General features: G+C 35.4%; 1 protein-coding gene across 4 annotated transcripts in view; it reads right to left on the reverse strand.

The window, feature by feature from the left end:
* NEMF (nuclear export mediator factor) overlaps positions 1–15,341 on the reverse strand; it is a 56,039-nt gene that overhangs the window by 16,155 nt on the left and 24,543 nt on the right. For all 4 annotated transcript variants that reach the window (XR_003513076.1, XM_027553691.1, XM_027553692.1 and 1 more), the window contains exons 16-20: positions 12,413–12,501; positions 6,587–6,690; positions 5,164–5,226; positions 1,587–1,699; positions 173–230 (exon numbers count right to left, since the gene is read on the reverse strand). Coding sequence is in view for 3 of the 4 variants with exons in the window: in XM_027553691.1 (XP_027409492.1) it covers positions 173–230; positions 1,587–1,699; positions 5,164–5,226; positions 6,587–6,690; positions 12,413–12,501 (427 nt within the window). In the remaining variant the exon portion in view is untranslated. The remainder of the gene's footprint in view (positions 1–172; positions 231–1,586; positions 1,700–5,163; positions 5,227–6,586; positions 6,691–12,412; positions 12,502–15,341) is intronic.

The raw sequence follows: 15,341 nt of genomic DNA on the forward strand, positions 1-15,341 counted from the left end.
TAAAAAATATATATGGCATGAGCATGTCAAATGCTAAATTTGCCAAACCATAGTAAAATCTTCCTTATTTAATAACATACTTCATATATGAAATCAGAATATAGTTTCTGTTCTGAGAATGTTAGCAGATGGTCTTCAAACCTGTCTCCACAATCCACTGACAAGTCATTACCTCTTATCATGAAGCTTCCTGTGGTCAAATATTCCCCAGTTGGTGCTGTTTTAGATACCTGAGAAACATAATGATACATTATACTCTTGTCTTAAACACATTTCTAAGATTTTCACCTGAGAAAGTAAAGCCATATTAAAGTAAACAGCAGTATGTCCTGAAAAGTTTATAATTTAGCAAAAATTCTTAACACTGAAAGGACAAATATCTCTTCAAAGATAGGTGTAACTTTGTCAGTAACAGAAGAAATAACAAAGGATATACTACATCAATCATTTTCAAATGCCGTGGACCAGAGCCACAACTGACCCACATTTGCCTCTCATGTGAGATAAAACAAGAAAAATAAGGATAGTTTAAAAAGCTTAACATAAAGGTATATAAAACTATATTAACTCTATTTATCACATTAAATCCTTTCCTGAGATATTTTTCCTGGCCTGGGTGGGGGAGGAAGAAACAATCTTTCATCTTATTTATTTGGGGGGGGGCGGAGTTGTTAATGAAATAACCTTTCATTTTAGTAAATAAGGATAATAGCTTATTTTTAAAAATATATTCTAACTTGGCAAAATAGGAAGTGAGCAATATAATTCCACAGTTTAAAAAAATTTTACACATCTGTGAAACACCCAAATCTGAGAGTATCTTTACTAGTAATAGGTATGCAAGGGATTAAAAGCACACTAAAAAAACCTATTCATAAAATAATCAAAACCATTTTTATTACACTGCAACAAGGCATAAAAAATAACCCCAGAAGTGATATTAATTTCCTAAGAACACAGTATTACAGCACAGCAGAAAACAAATATAAACAAATATAAAATGAAACTAAATCTAAGGGAGGATAATGGTATTGAACTTTTTTAATCTTGCTTTATAACTTTAAGACTTTGAAAAGCAATGTGAAATCATATATGGAATGAAGTACCATCAAGAAAATAGCATTAACCACAAAAAAATGGCAATTACTAAAACCAAGGATATAATAAAAAAAAAAAACCACCACCACCACCACTGATAATCCACTTTACAGGAAAAGCCAAAGAGAATTCAGAAAATTTCAACAAAGGTGAACAGGTGAAAGACCTTTTAGGTCAGTGTGCCAGTCGTAACTGGAACAGTCTATCCCATATAACTGCATGGATCACTCTAAGTCTCTCCTCAAATCTTACCCTTCCAGAAAGGCTTTCCCTGACACTATATTCAAAATGGTACCCTGTATCACTCTCTATCCCCTTACCATGCTTTAAAAACACTTTGTTACCTGCCACTATATATTTTTCTTCAATATCAAAACGTCAACTCTATCACAAGGTACTTTGTCTGCCTTGTTCAATTCCATACCCTCAAAATTTGGAACAGTTACCCTTCTCACTAAATTAAGAAACAGGACCACAGCCCTTATTACCTGATGATGGTACACCCACCAAGCACTAGTGATAACTCGAGCGTCCCAAGCAGCACTGTAGCAAAGAGCCATTGTGCCAGCTTCAGTCAAGGTCCGAGGGGGAATCGGTTCTCCTGTAATAACGATACTACAATGTATCAGTACCGAAGTATGGACTCTCTAGAGCAAGCCATGAAAACCATATACAGGATGACAGGTTAATTTCTCTTGTATTTTAAATAACAATATCACACTTTAATTTCAGTAGTGTATGAAGCTACTATTTTTATTTAAAAAATGTATTTATACAGCAGGTTTTTAAATGGTCTAAGTAAATAAGTTCAGAAAATATCCTTTCACTTTTATCAGTAATTCTAACCTCATTCTAGAAAGGATAATTTAGAAAAACCTATTTAAAGGTTAAAGACTGCCAGAATTACTATATTGCCTAAAAAGTAAAAATCAAGAGCATATTAACAGATCCCTAAGAATTCAAATATTTTAAAACTGGGATATAATTCACATACTATAAAATTCACTTTTAAAGTATACAATTCTGAGTTTTGATATATTCATAAAGCTATACAATCATTACCATTAATTTCAGAACATTTTCATCATCTGCAAAAGAAATTCTGTATCTATTAACAGTCACTTTTCATTTTTACCAGCCACTGGCAATCACTAATCTACTTTCTGTCTCTATGGATTTTCCTATTTTGGAATTTCATATAAATGGAATCATATATACCTGGCTTCTTTCACTTGTTTTCAAGATTCGTTCATGTTAGAGCATTTGTCAATACTTCATTTCAAGACTAATATTGTATTTTATGGATATACCACATTGTATCTATTAATCAATTGACAGAGATACAGGTTGGGGATTCCCTGGTTGCTCAGTGGTCAAGAATCCACTTGCCAATGCAGGAGACTCAGGTTTGATCCCTGTATTGGGAAAATCTCCTGAAGAAGGAAATGGCAACCCACTCCAATATTCTTGCTTGGGAAGTCCCATGGACAGAGGAGCCTGGTGGGCTATGGGGTCACAATGAATGGGACACAACTTAGTGACTAAACAACAATAACAACAGAGATACAGGGTATTTCCATTTCTTGGCTATCATAAATATTTACAAACAAGTTTGGACACATTTTTAATTATCTTGGGTATATATCTAGGAGTGGGTCACATGGTAAATTTTATGTTTAACTTTTTCAGAAACTATCAAACTATTTCCTATTGCAGCTAGATCACTGTCCATTCCCACCAGCAGTGTATAAAGAGTCCAGTCTCTCCACAACCTCACCAACTCATTACTGTTTTTGGCTTTTTTATTTGGATTTTTCCCCACCCTATGTGGCTTGTGGAATTTTCTTCCCTAACCAGTGACTGAACCCAAGCCCTCAGCACGACAGCTTGGAGTTCTAATAACTGGACCGCTAGGAATTTCCACTGTGTTTTTCAACTATTCTTGTGGGTGTTAAGTGGCATTTCACCGTGGTTTTGATTTTCATTTCCTTAATGGATGAATGATGCTGAGCATCTTATCATGTGCTTGTGGGCTACTTGTATATCTTTAGAGAAACATCTATTTGACATTTTAAAAACTGTTCATTTTAAAATTGCCTTTCTACTGTTGAGTCAAAACAGTTCTAGAGTTTTTTGGATATTGGTCCTTTATCAGATAAATGATTTGCAAATATTTTCTCCCATTTCTGTGGAGTGTCTTTTAATTTTCTTGATACAGTCCTTTGAATTAAAGTTTGTTTTTGCATAACTCTAATTTACGTTTTTTTCTTTGGGTGCTTATGCTTTTGGTGTCATATCTAAAATGACACCAAAGCCAATGACTTACAGAGCCAATATTATGAAGCTTTACACCTCATTTTCTTCTAACAGTCTTAGAGTTTTAGCTCTTAAATTTAGGTCTATGATGTATTTGAGTTCATTTTTATAAGTGGTAGGAAGTTCCTATTTCTAACTTCATTCTTTGGCACATTGCCCCAGCCCTATTTGCTGAAAAGATTATTCTATCCTTACTGAATGGCCTTGGCACCCTTGCTAAAAATCAACTGACTATAAACAAGGAATCTCCATTCTCTTTATTAATCTATCAGTTCATTCTCACACCAATACCACACTGTCTTGATACCACACTGATAGCTGTTTTGTAGGAGGTTTTGAGGAATTGTGAGGACTCCAATTTTGTTCTCCATTTTCAAGAATGATTTGGCTAATCTGGTTTCTCTGCATTTCCACATGAATTTTAGGATGAATTTCGTCTATCTCTGCACAAACAGGCAGTGGTGAGAGAGACGGCACCACATTTGTTGATTAGTGTGGGAAATACTGCCATCAGAACAATATTAAGACTTCCAATTTATAAACATTGGAAATCTTCCCATTTATTTAGATCTTCTTTAATTTCTTTCAATGATGTTTTGTAGTTAGGTGTATATGTCTTACTTTTTGGTAAGTTTGTTACTAAATATTTTATTCTTCTTCAATGCTATTGTAAGTGGATGTTTTATTAATTTCCTCTTAATATTGCTCATTACTAGTATATAAAAACATAACTGACATTTTATATATTGACCTTATATCCTAGATACTGCTGAACTTGTTAACTAATAACTTTTGGTGGATTCCTTAAGGTTTTAAATATATAAGATTATGCCATTTGCAAACAGACACTTTTATCTATTCCTTACCAATTTGGATATTTTAAACTTTTCACTGCCTAATGGCCTACTCAGAGCCTCCATACGATGTTGAGTAGAAGCGTGGCAAGAACAGATGTGCTCATCTTACTCCTGATCTTGGGGGAAAAGCTCTCAGTCTTTCCCAATTAAGCATGATTTTTAGCTGTGGATTTTTTATAGATGTTATTTACCAACTTGAGGACATGTCCATCTATTCTTAGTTTGTTGAGTATTTTTATCACAAATGAGTACTAGATTACCACCAAAGGCTTTAAGGCTTTTTTGCATTAGTTGAGATCATCATGTGGTTTTTGTCCTCTATTCTACTAATGTACTGTATTACACTGATTAATTTTCATATGTTAAATTAACCTTGCATTCCTGGGAATAAATCCCACTTTATCATATGTATAATCCTTATAATATACTGCTAGATTCAATTTCCTAATAGTCTGTTGAGGATTTTTGTGTCTCTGTTCATAAATGATATTGGTCAGTGGTTTCCTTCGCTGTGATGTCTTTGTCTGGTTTTATTAGGGTAATACTAGTCCCATAGAATGAGTTAGAAAGTTCCTGCCTCTTCTGTCTTTTGGAAGAGTTTATGAAGGATTGATGTTCAGTCTTCTTTAAAAGTCCTATAGATTTTAGGAATTTGAATCTTATTTTTTTAGTATAGTTAAAGGTTTATCAAATTTTATTGATCCTTTCAAAGAACTTTGGTTTTATTGATTTTCTCTACAGTCTTTCTGTTTTATTTCTACTCTATATCTTATTGATGGACTGAAACATCATTATAAAGTGTCCATTATCTCTATTAGTGTTTTTTCTCTTATATTAAAAGTAGTTTAAACAAAAGAATTAAAGTTCTGAATAACAGAATGAATTACATTACCTGTTGGATTCTTAATTACACAGCTAGTTGCTCCATGAAGGTCAGCATGGACATAAATGTCCCCTTTAAAGCAAATAAATACTACTGTAAGTCTTATTTCTGTTTAAGTTGAAATTGTTTATTTATTGTTTAAAGGGTTCAAAACCTAAAAAGTATAAGAAAGTAAATAAAGAAAAGACCGTCTCCCACCGTGGGAGGATTTCTCATAGGCCTCCTCAGAGGAAAGCCATGCTAATAAGGCAGATAAAAGTCATAGTTCTTCTCTCTCTCTCTATCCACACCTCTCTGCTCTATGAGCCTGAAGCTGCATCAAGAGGTGGAGTCCACTTCCCTGTCACTCAAATATGGGTCTACCCCTTGACGAAGAGAATGTGGCAGACATGACCAAATGCCAGTTCCCAGTCTAGGCCTAGACAGGCCTTGTATGCTTCCTCTTTTCCTCTCAGAAATTTGCTGAGTTACCATATAAGCGAGCCCAGGCTAGCCTGCTGATTGGTGAGAGACACCTGGTGATGAATGAGTCATCCTAGCAAATGCAAACAAAGGTCCTGAGGACCACAGATGGTTGACAAATGTGACAAACAATCATGAAGCCAGACTGAAGATAAGTAAGAAATGAGACTAGAGAAGAAGCCAGGAACCTTGTAAGCCACAATAAGGACTTCTGGTTTTATTCTGAAATGTGTGATGACAAATGAATAAATGAGGAAATAGATGAATGCATGGATGATGGTCAACTAGGGAAAAGTAAAGTGCCTGGTTTCTAACAGAAAAAATGAGCAGCCACTGTTTGCCATGGATAGTTCATCTGAGATTTGAAACTCAAAGAAGAGCAAAGCCCATACAGTTCCATGAAAGGCTCAGCTCACACTGAAAAAAGTTAGAGAAGACAGAGAGCAAGCCCTGGGCACCATGTAACCTGAACTCTGTTTGCTTTCCTGCCTCTGGATCCTCAAAGGACATAAGATTAGCTCTGATATTGATTATTGATTTCTGATACCCATACTGAGGGTTCAGCCACAGTGAAGTGATGGTTATCAGCAAACAAAAACAAATGAGAGGCCTTACAACACAGGGGTGAAGCCCTGTTTCTAAATGCGTAAAATGTTTACAAACTTCAGGATTTAAAAATTAAGCTTTAAAAAATTTGATGTCCAGCCACTTTGGAGAATTAAAAGCTATTTTTTTAATGTAGCAGAAAATCAGAAATCTAATACTACAGATTAGCTCAGCATTAATCCTTTAGGAATATTCACTTAAAATGAGAATTAAGTATCAAAGCACATATTCAACCATAAAACATGAAACTCTACCAATTAAATCTGTCAAACAAAGGAGTACAAGATGAAAATCTACACCTACTATTGAGATAACCAATCCAATTACTTAAGAGAAAATTCTTTAGAATTTTAATCTTACTTACCTGGTGTCAAGTATCTTTTCACAATTATTTCATTCTGTTGCTGATCTCGTCCACCAATAATCAGATAGTTCTCTGAGCTAATGAACCAGAGGAATTTCTCAAACCTACCAAATTTTAAAGAAAAAAGTTAACATTTTTTCCCCTTCATAGTTGCCTGAATTCAGATCCTTTTAATCAACAAAATGAACCAGAAGGCTCTCCTACGTGTAGGTTAAGACAACTTGATAGCTTAATTTCTTTTAAGATATCAAGCTGAATTTTACTGAAAACTTGTAATAAATTGCCTTAGGATATTCTTAAGACAGTCTTAGTAGAAAGCAATTTAATATTATGTTTAAAAAATGTTCTCTCTTTATCTCCTTCCCATATAGACAGTCTTAGATTGAAGTTGTTATAACGAATTACAAAAAACATAAAATGTCACCTGGTCCCTAGGTTTAGCTCTCTTTCAGTGGGGCACTGGATATTCTTTGGGACTGCAGGTAAGAAAGAAAAATTGTTTTCCCATTCTGTCCTCAATCAACTCAATGTTTACATATATGACATTCTTTGTCCTCAATTAATCAACTTAATGTTTACATATATGACATTCTTCCCACTTAAAATACGTAAAAGCAAAAATTGTCATCAGAAGTATAAAATTACTTTTCTGAAGAAGCAAATTAACTTGGGTTTTCGTGGTTAATACATACTACCACTGATAAAAAGAGTATAACTGTTATATTTAAAATGGATAACCAACAAAGACCTACTGTGTAGCACATGGAACTCAGCTCAATGTTACATGCCAGCCTGGATGGGATGCGGGATTGGGGGAGAACGGATACATGCATATGTATGGCTGCGCCCTTTCGCTATTCACCTGAAACTCCCACAACACTGTCAACTGGCTACACACCCCAATATAAAACAAGGTTTGTTTGTTTGTTTTAAAGTGAAGAGTGTATATTTGTATGATATTTAGAAAATTAGATGAACATAAATATTTCTATGCTACATATGACTAGTAAGATAATCTTTTTATGATTTAACCTACAATTTTAAAATTTCTGGCTAAATATGATAGATTGGAGACTTCCTTGGTGGTCCAGTGGCTAAGACTCTGTACTCCCAATGCAGGGGGACTGGGTTTGATCCCTGGTCAAGGAACTAGACCCCTTATGCTGCAACTAAGGGACTTGGCATAGCCAAATAAATAAATATTTTAAAAAAAAATGACAGGTTGAGCACAGGCATTAAACGAAACTCTCTTATATCAAATATAACAGCAGAAGGATTCTACTCTTATTTTCTAAAATGATTTTTTATTAAGTAATACATATACATGGTTCAAAATTTAAGACTATATCCTTTTCTTTTTTTAGACACAACACACTGTTCTGCATCTTTTTTTCTCTTTTTACTTAAAAATATATTTTCCTCATTGCTGAATGGATGTACTATGGATTTAACCACTTCCCTATTGATGATAAAAAGGTTTGTAAAAGGACATATACCCAATAAGGACAAAAAGAATGAGAAAGGTAAATTAAGGATGTATTTTGTAATCATCCTAACAAAGGAATGCATAACTAACAGGCCAAAAAAAAAGTCAACTAATCAAAAGAAAGCAACAAGGAAGACAAAAAAGAACATAGAATGGGACACATAGAAAGCAAACAGTAAGACAGTAGATTTAAACCAAAATATATCAGAAACTGTATTAAATATAAACACAGTCAATTCTCTTGGAGCTTCCCTGGTGGCTCAGATGGTCGAGAATCTGCCTTCAATGAGAAAGACCTGGGTTCGAGCCCCAGGTTGGGAAGATCCCCTGGAGAAAGGAATGGCAATCCACTCCAGTATTCTTGCCTGTAGAATTCATGGACAGAAGAGCCTGGTGGGCTACAGTCCATGTGGTCACAAAGAGTTGGACACGACTGAGTGACTAACACACACACAGTCATTTTTCCAGGTAAAATGCAAAGACTGTCAGACTGGGGAAAAAACGATATATATATATCCTTTAAAACATAAGGATATAAAAATGTTGAAATACAATGATGGCAAAAGATAATACCATGCAAACACTAACCACAACCAGTTGAAACAGTCTGAACATCTCGCATATAAAATAGATGTAAGTTAAAAGGACATTTCATTAAAATTAATAAAAGGCTCAATTCACTGAAAAGATAAAAACAGTTCTATATTGGTAGCACCTAACTATTTAGCCTTAACATATGTGAAACAAAAATGCAAAAGGAGCGACAATCCATAATTGTATGATATTCAACACATCTCTCTCAGTAATTAGAAAAACAATCATTAAAAAGAATCAAAGGTGCCAAAAATTTGAACATGATTAATAAACCTGACTTGATATTTAAAGAAATGTACTCAATAAAAAAGACATTCTTTTCAATTATACATGAAACATTTATAAATAAAGCTGTCTATAAATAGACTGGATCAGAAAGAAAGTTTCAATGAACATCAAATATCTGAGATATAGAATATCATCTCTATTATACAAATTAAGCTAAAAATCAGTAACAAAAATATAACCAATCCCCCTCTCAATATGTTCAGAAAGTAAGACATATACTTCTAAATAATGCACGGGTGGAGAAATCACACTGGAAATGAGAATATATCTTGACATGAAAGATAATGAAAATATTAAACAACAAAATGCTTTAGATGCAGATAAAGCCATGCTGATATAAATTTATTGCTTAAATTTATTAGAAAAGAAGCTGAGGGAGGGGGGAAAAAATCAATGAACTAAGCTTCTGTTTCCAGAAATCAGAAAGGGAAATGCAAAAAAAAAAAACCCAAAGAAAAGCACAAAGATGAAAATAATTATTAAAATAGCACATACACAATATGGAGATCAATAGTTAAAAACTAGTTTTTTGAGGATCCTAATACTACTAAAAATCCTCTGGTCAGATTAATTAAGAAAAAGAGAAGACACAAATAATTCTTGAATGAAAACAGAGAAGTAATTAAAGATTCTAGGGATGTTAAGTTAAGTGGAAAGACTCCCCTAATGAACTAGTGGTTAAAACTCCACGCTGCCACTAGAGGGGGCACAGGTTTGATCCCTGGCCAGAGAACTAAGATCCCACATGCCACATGGTACAGCCAAAAAAAAGAAAAGAAAGTTAAGTTGGATATTATAAACTTTTTGCGAATAAATTTCAAACTTTGGACAAAATAGACAACATCTTAGAAAAGCACTGCTAACCAAAACTAGAAAATCAGAGTGGTCCTATTATTTACTAAAGAATTTGAATCTGTAATGAAAAACTTTCCCATAAAGAAAATCTCAGATGACTTCCATCAAGGACAGTTGACAAAGGAACACTTCTCAGTTGTTTTATGAGATAATATAATCTTGTATCAATAGCTAACAAAAGCATTATGAGAAATGAAAATTACAGGTCAATGATATTCAAGAGATGTTAGAGAGAAAAGAAAAAAGCAAAAAAATTTTGAAAGGCGGAAAATAAACGGACAAGTAAGCTAACTCAAGAAGTTGAATCCTAAGATGATGGTGCAAAAAGTCAAGAAACAAATCAACTTACACTTGTGTGACCCATAAAAAGCACAAGGTACTGCTAGAAATAGGCTAAGATGAAGTTTAAAACAGAAAGGCTGGCTAAAAATCTGATTAAGAAGTAACAACTTCCCTAGATCTTTCCAGCTTTGAACATGGTGGTAACTACCCCTAACAGAAATGCCAGAAATTAAATCTATAAAAAGGGTACAAAGAGGATCACTGGACTAGGGGAAATAAATCACAGATTACATACATTAATATGTAAAAATAGGGCAATTAAGTAAATGTATGAAATACTGAATACTAAGACTCTCTGGCTTATTATTTCCATGGGGCTCCTAAAACAGAGACAGCCAAGTCTTCACTTTACAAGCATAAGCAAAAGAAGCTTTTCTAGGAAATGAGACCAGCTGAAGAGGCAAAAAGAAATTAAGAGTTGCACAGAAAACAGACCACACATATTATTTTACAAGTCCAACAAACCACAAAGAACTTCCAATCAGCATTTTACAGTTCTACTAGAAAACATGAGCAGACAGTCAAGGATCACCAGACATTAACACAAATGAACACTGGAGACAAAACCAAAAAATAGAAAAAAGAAACTTGGAGAAGACAGACCTATTAAGAAAAGAATACTAAATAAAATGTAATATAGCAAAACTATTCTCAGTTATAAAGAAATATACTATTAAAAAAACAGTAAGTTTTTTAAGTAACATTGAAATAACCAAAAATAGCTCAAAATTTAAACATGATAGGAAGAAATAGAAGATCAAAAATTCAATGGAAGGATTGAAGATAAAGTTAAAAAAAATCTCAGAATACAGAACAAAAAGAGAGAGATGGAAAAAAAAATGCCGTGAAACTGGAGAACTGGTGAGGGGGTCCCATATGTACAAAATAAGACTTTTAGAAAGAAAAAGAACACAAAACAAAAAACAAACAGAGGGCAGGCGATTTTCTAAGAAACAGTTCAAGAAAATTTCTCAGTTTCCAAACAAAAAAGGCTCACAAATTATCCATCATAAGGATAAAAACATCCTTACCAACCTATATTCTTGTGAAATTGTGGAAAATTAAGAGAAAAAAAAAAAAGATCCAGAAGCTTACAGAAAGGCAAAAACAAGTTTCCTATTAAAATTCAACTGTCAAATGACATCAAACTTCAAGATCAAATCTGGAAGTTAATACAATGGAAAATGCCTTTTCAAAACTCTGAGGAAAACATTTTCAAATCAGAATTTTACCCGTCCAAACTGTTAAGAGTAAAATAATTTTTTTCTACATTAGAGACCTCAAAACTTTACCTCTTACATACCCGTTTTCATGAAGTTTCCAGACCACACAGTCCATCAAAAAAGAAAATGGAAGTTTGAGATTCAGGAGAGAAAGGTTAAAGAGAACTTGCAGAATAATAATAAAAGGAGAATTTAAAATGCTTAGAGAAACCATCTAGAACAAAGTAGATCAAAAAGCTCGAGTGAAGACTTCTGCAAGGAGATGATACTGATAAGATTCCAATTGTTTGAACATACTTGGAAGAGAATTTGAACATGATTACTAATAAGAACAAAAGAAAAAGAAAGTAAATGAAACAAGACAATTATTAACTTCAGGGAAGATAAAATGCTGAGCAGGAAAGGAAAAGAAAGCAGAATACTGTATGCTCCAGCTGTGACTACAATTTAAATACCCATAATACTCTTAACCCAAAATATCAATCTTGACAAAATTATGCTGTAACTATATTGAGAAGCTAGGTGATGTGTGTGTATGTAATGGAACACAAATGAAAAGAATAAAATCTTCATCTTTCCATAATGGGAAGTTATTAATAGAGTGTAAAGCAGAAAAATTAGGCAGCAATATATTACTAAGAGAAATGGAAGTACACAGCAAAAGAATCAGCTAAAAGAACTAAAAGTTTCCTTGGGAGAGGAGGCAATAGGAGCAGGCAGAGACATCCCTGGTGGTCCAGCGGTAAAGAATCCACCTTGCAATGTAGGTGACATGGTTTTAATCCCTGGTCAGGGAATTAAGATCCCACATGCCACAGAGCAACTAAGTCCACGGGCGACAACTCGAGAGGCCATATGCCACACTATTAGAGCCTGCCCTCTCGGGAGCCCACATGCCACAACTCAGACGGCTAGCTACAAAAGTTTGCGGGGTTAGTGGTTTTTAACAAGCTTTGTAGAACTGCTTGATGTTCTAAACAATGTGCATGTAGAAGAAATTTGATAAAAACAAAATATATTTTAAAAACAAACACTTACCAATATACTTTTCTTGCTTTTTGAATCGAGGTAACTGTTTGGACTTCTTTTAAGGTTTGCTTTGTTTTCTTTTCTGCTGATTTGAATGCCTATTTATAAGAAAAGAGTTTTTAAGTAATTTGCTGAAAATTTTATTTAAATAATAGCAAGTAAATGATAGGGCAAGAAATAGTTTAAATGTCACAAAATGACACAATCTATATATTAATACACACAACATGCACATGAAAGTAATGAAAAAAACTATTAAAATGATTTTAAACAAATATCTGCTCAAGACTGACCAAAAAAAGCAGGGGGGGGGTGGTCAAACAGTTCATTTGTTTGCCAGATAATCAGTGCAACCATACAGGAGGTTTGGGGCTAGATGTCAGAGACACAACAATTAATAAGTCACTGGTGTCTAGGAGAAGAGATATATAAATACATAATTATTCAAATAAACATGGTAAATGCTACAGGGATGCTACAAGAGTATAACAAGGGAATCTAGATTTATAATTGATTATGGTCAAAGCTATTTCTGAGGAAATGGCACTTAGGCTAAAGCCTGAAGGATTAATGGAATTACCAACGCAAAGAATAAAAAGATAAGGAAAAGGGCAGCTTGATCAGCAAGTATAATCACAGGGTAAAGTGTCAAAAAATGAGCTTGGAGAGGAAGATAGAACTAAGTCATGAAGGCCATTCGTTTAACAGATTTTAGTGTGACTAGGTTCCAGGCAATATTCTAAGGACTGGGACACAGCAATGAGTAAAACAGATAAAGATTCCATGTTCATGCAATCCATATTCTAGAGAGAAGATAGATAATCATATGTTGGGGTGTATGTTTTTAAACAAGAAAAACAAAGAGCAAAGAGAAATTGAGGGCAGTTGTATTTTTACTGAGAGTGGTCCAAAAAGGCCTTTCTGATAAAGGCTTATTTAAGCAGACATATGAATGAAGAGGGGGATCCAACCGCGAAAAATCTGAGGGAAGAACGTTCTTGGCACAAAGAGTAGCAAATGCAAAGGCCCTGAGAAAGTAGTATGGGCCACTGTTGTAGGAACAGCTTAAGATCCCACTGTAGTTGGAAAGAGTATGTAACTGTGTGCTGTAGTTACCAAATCATGTCCAACTCTTGTGACCCCATGGACTACAGTCCACGAGGCTCTTTTGTCTGTGCGATTCTACAGGTGAGAATACTGAAGTGTGTTGCCATTTCTTTCTCCAGGGGATCTTTCCAACCAGGGATCAAACTCCAGTCTCGAGCACTGCATGTGGAGTCTTCACTGACTGAGCCACCAGGGAAGCCCCGTTGTAACAGAATAGGTGATATGATCAAAGGGAAGTAGATCGTGTAGGACCTGATGGGCCAGAAGGGCTTTCAGTTCAGTTCAGTTCAGTCGCTCAGTCGTGTCCGACTCTTCCCGACCCCATGAATCACATGAATCACAGCAGGCCAGGTCTCCCTGTCCATCACCAACTCCCAGAGTTCACTCAGACTCACATCCATCGAGTCAGTGATGCCATCCAGCCATCTCATCCTCTGTCGTCCCCTTCTCCTCCTGCCCCCAATCCCTCCCAGCATCAGAGTCTTTTCCAAGGAGTCAACTCTTCACATGAGGTGGCCAAAGTACTGGAGTTTCAGCTTCAGCATCATTCCTTCCAAAGAAATCCCAGGGCTGATCTCCTTCAGAATGGACTGGTTGGATCTCCTTGCAGTCCAAGGGACTCTCAAGAGTCTTCTCCAGCACCACAGTTCAAAAGCATCAATTCTTCAGCACTCAGCTTTCTTCAAAGTCCAACTCTCACATCCATACATGACCACAGGAAAAACCATAGCCTTGACTAGATGGACCTTTGTTGGCAAAGTCATGTCTCTGCTTTTTAATATGCTGTCTAGGTTGGCCATAACTTTCGTTCCAAGGAGCAAACATCTTTTAATTTCATGGCTGCAATCTCCATCTGCAGTGATTTTGGAGCCCAGAAAAATAAAGTCAGCCAGTTTCCACTGTTTCCCCACCTATTTCCCATGAAGTGATGGGACTGGATGCCATGATCTTAGTTTTTCTGAATGTTGAGCTTTAAGCCAACTTTTTCACTCTCTTTCACATTCTTCAAGAGGCTCTTTAGTTCTTCACTTTCTGCCATAAGGGTGGTGTCTATCATCTGCGTATCTGAGGTTATTGATATTTCTCCCGGCAATCTTGATTCCAGCTTGTGCTTCTTCCACCCAGCGTTTCTCATGATGTATTTTGTAGATAAGTTAAATAAGCAGGGTGACAATATACAGCCTTGACGTACTCCTTTTCCTATTTGGAACCACTCTGTTGTTCCATGTCCAGTTCTAACTGTTGCTTCCTGACCTGCATACAGGTTTCTCAAGAGGCAGGTCAGGTGGTCTGGTATTCCCATCTCTTTCAGAATTTTCCACAGTTTGTTGTGATCCACACAGGCAAAAGCTTTGGCATAGTCAATAAAGCAGAAATAGATGTTTTTCTGGAACTCTCTTGCTTTTTCAATGATCCATTGGATGTTGGCAATTTGATCTCTGGTTCCTCTGCCTTTTCTAAATCCAGCTTGAACATCTGGAAGTTCACGGTTCACGTACTGTTAAAGCCTGGCTTGGAGAATTTTAAGCATTACTTTACTAGCATGTGAGATGAGTGCAATTGTGCAGTAGTTTGAGCATTCTTTGGCATTGGGATTGGAACGAAAACTGACTTTTTCCAGTCCTGTGGCCACTGCTGAGTTTTCCAGATTTGCTGACACATTGAGTGCAGTACTTTCACAGCATCATCTGTTAGGATTTGACATAGCTCAACTGGAATTCCATCACCTCCCCTAGCTTTGTTCATAGTGATGCTTCCTAAGGCCCACCTGACTTCACATTCCAGGATGTCCAGCTCTTCGTGAGTGTGAGTGATCACACCTTCGTGATTA

Source organism: Bos indicus x Bos taurus, chromosome 10 (assembly GCF_003369695.1).
Source record: "Bos indicus x Bos taurus breed Angus x Brahman F1 hybrid chromosome 10, Bos_hybrid_MaternalHap_v2.0, whole genome shotgun sequence".
Classification (NCBI taxonomy): domain Eukaryota; kingdom Metazoa; phylum Chordata; class Mammalia; order Artiodactyla; family Bovidae; genus Bos; species Bos indicus x Bos taurus.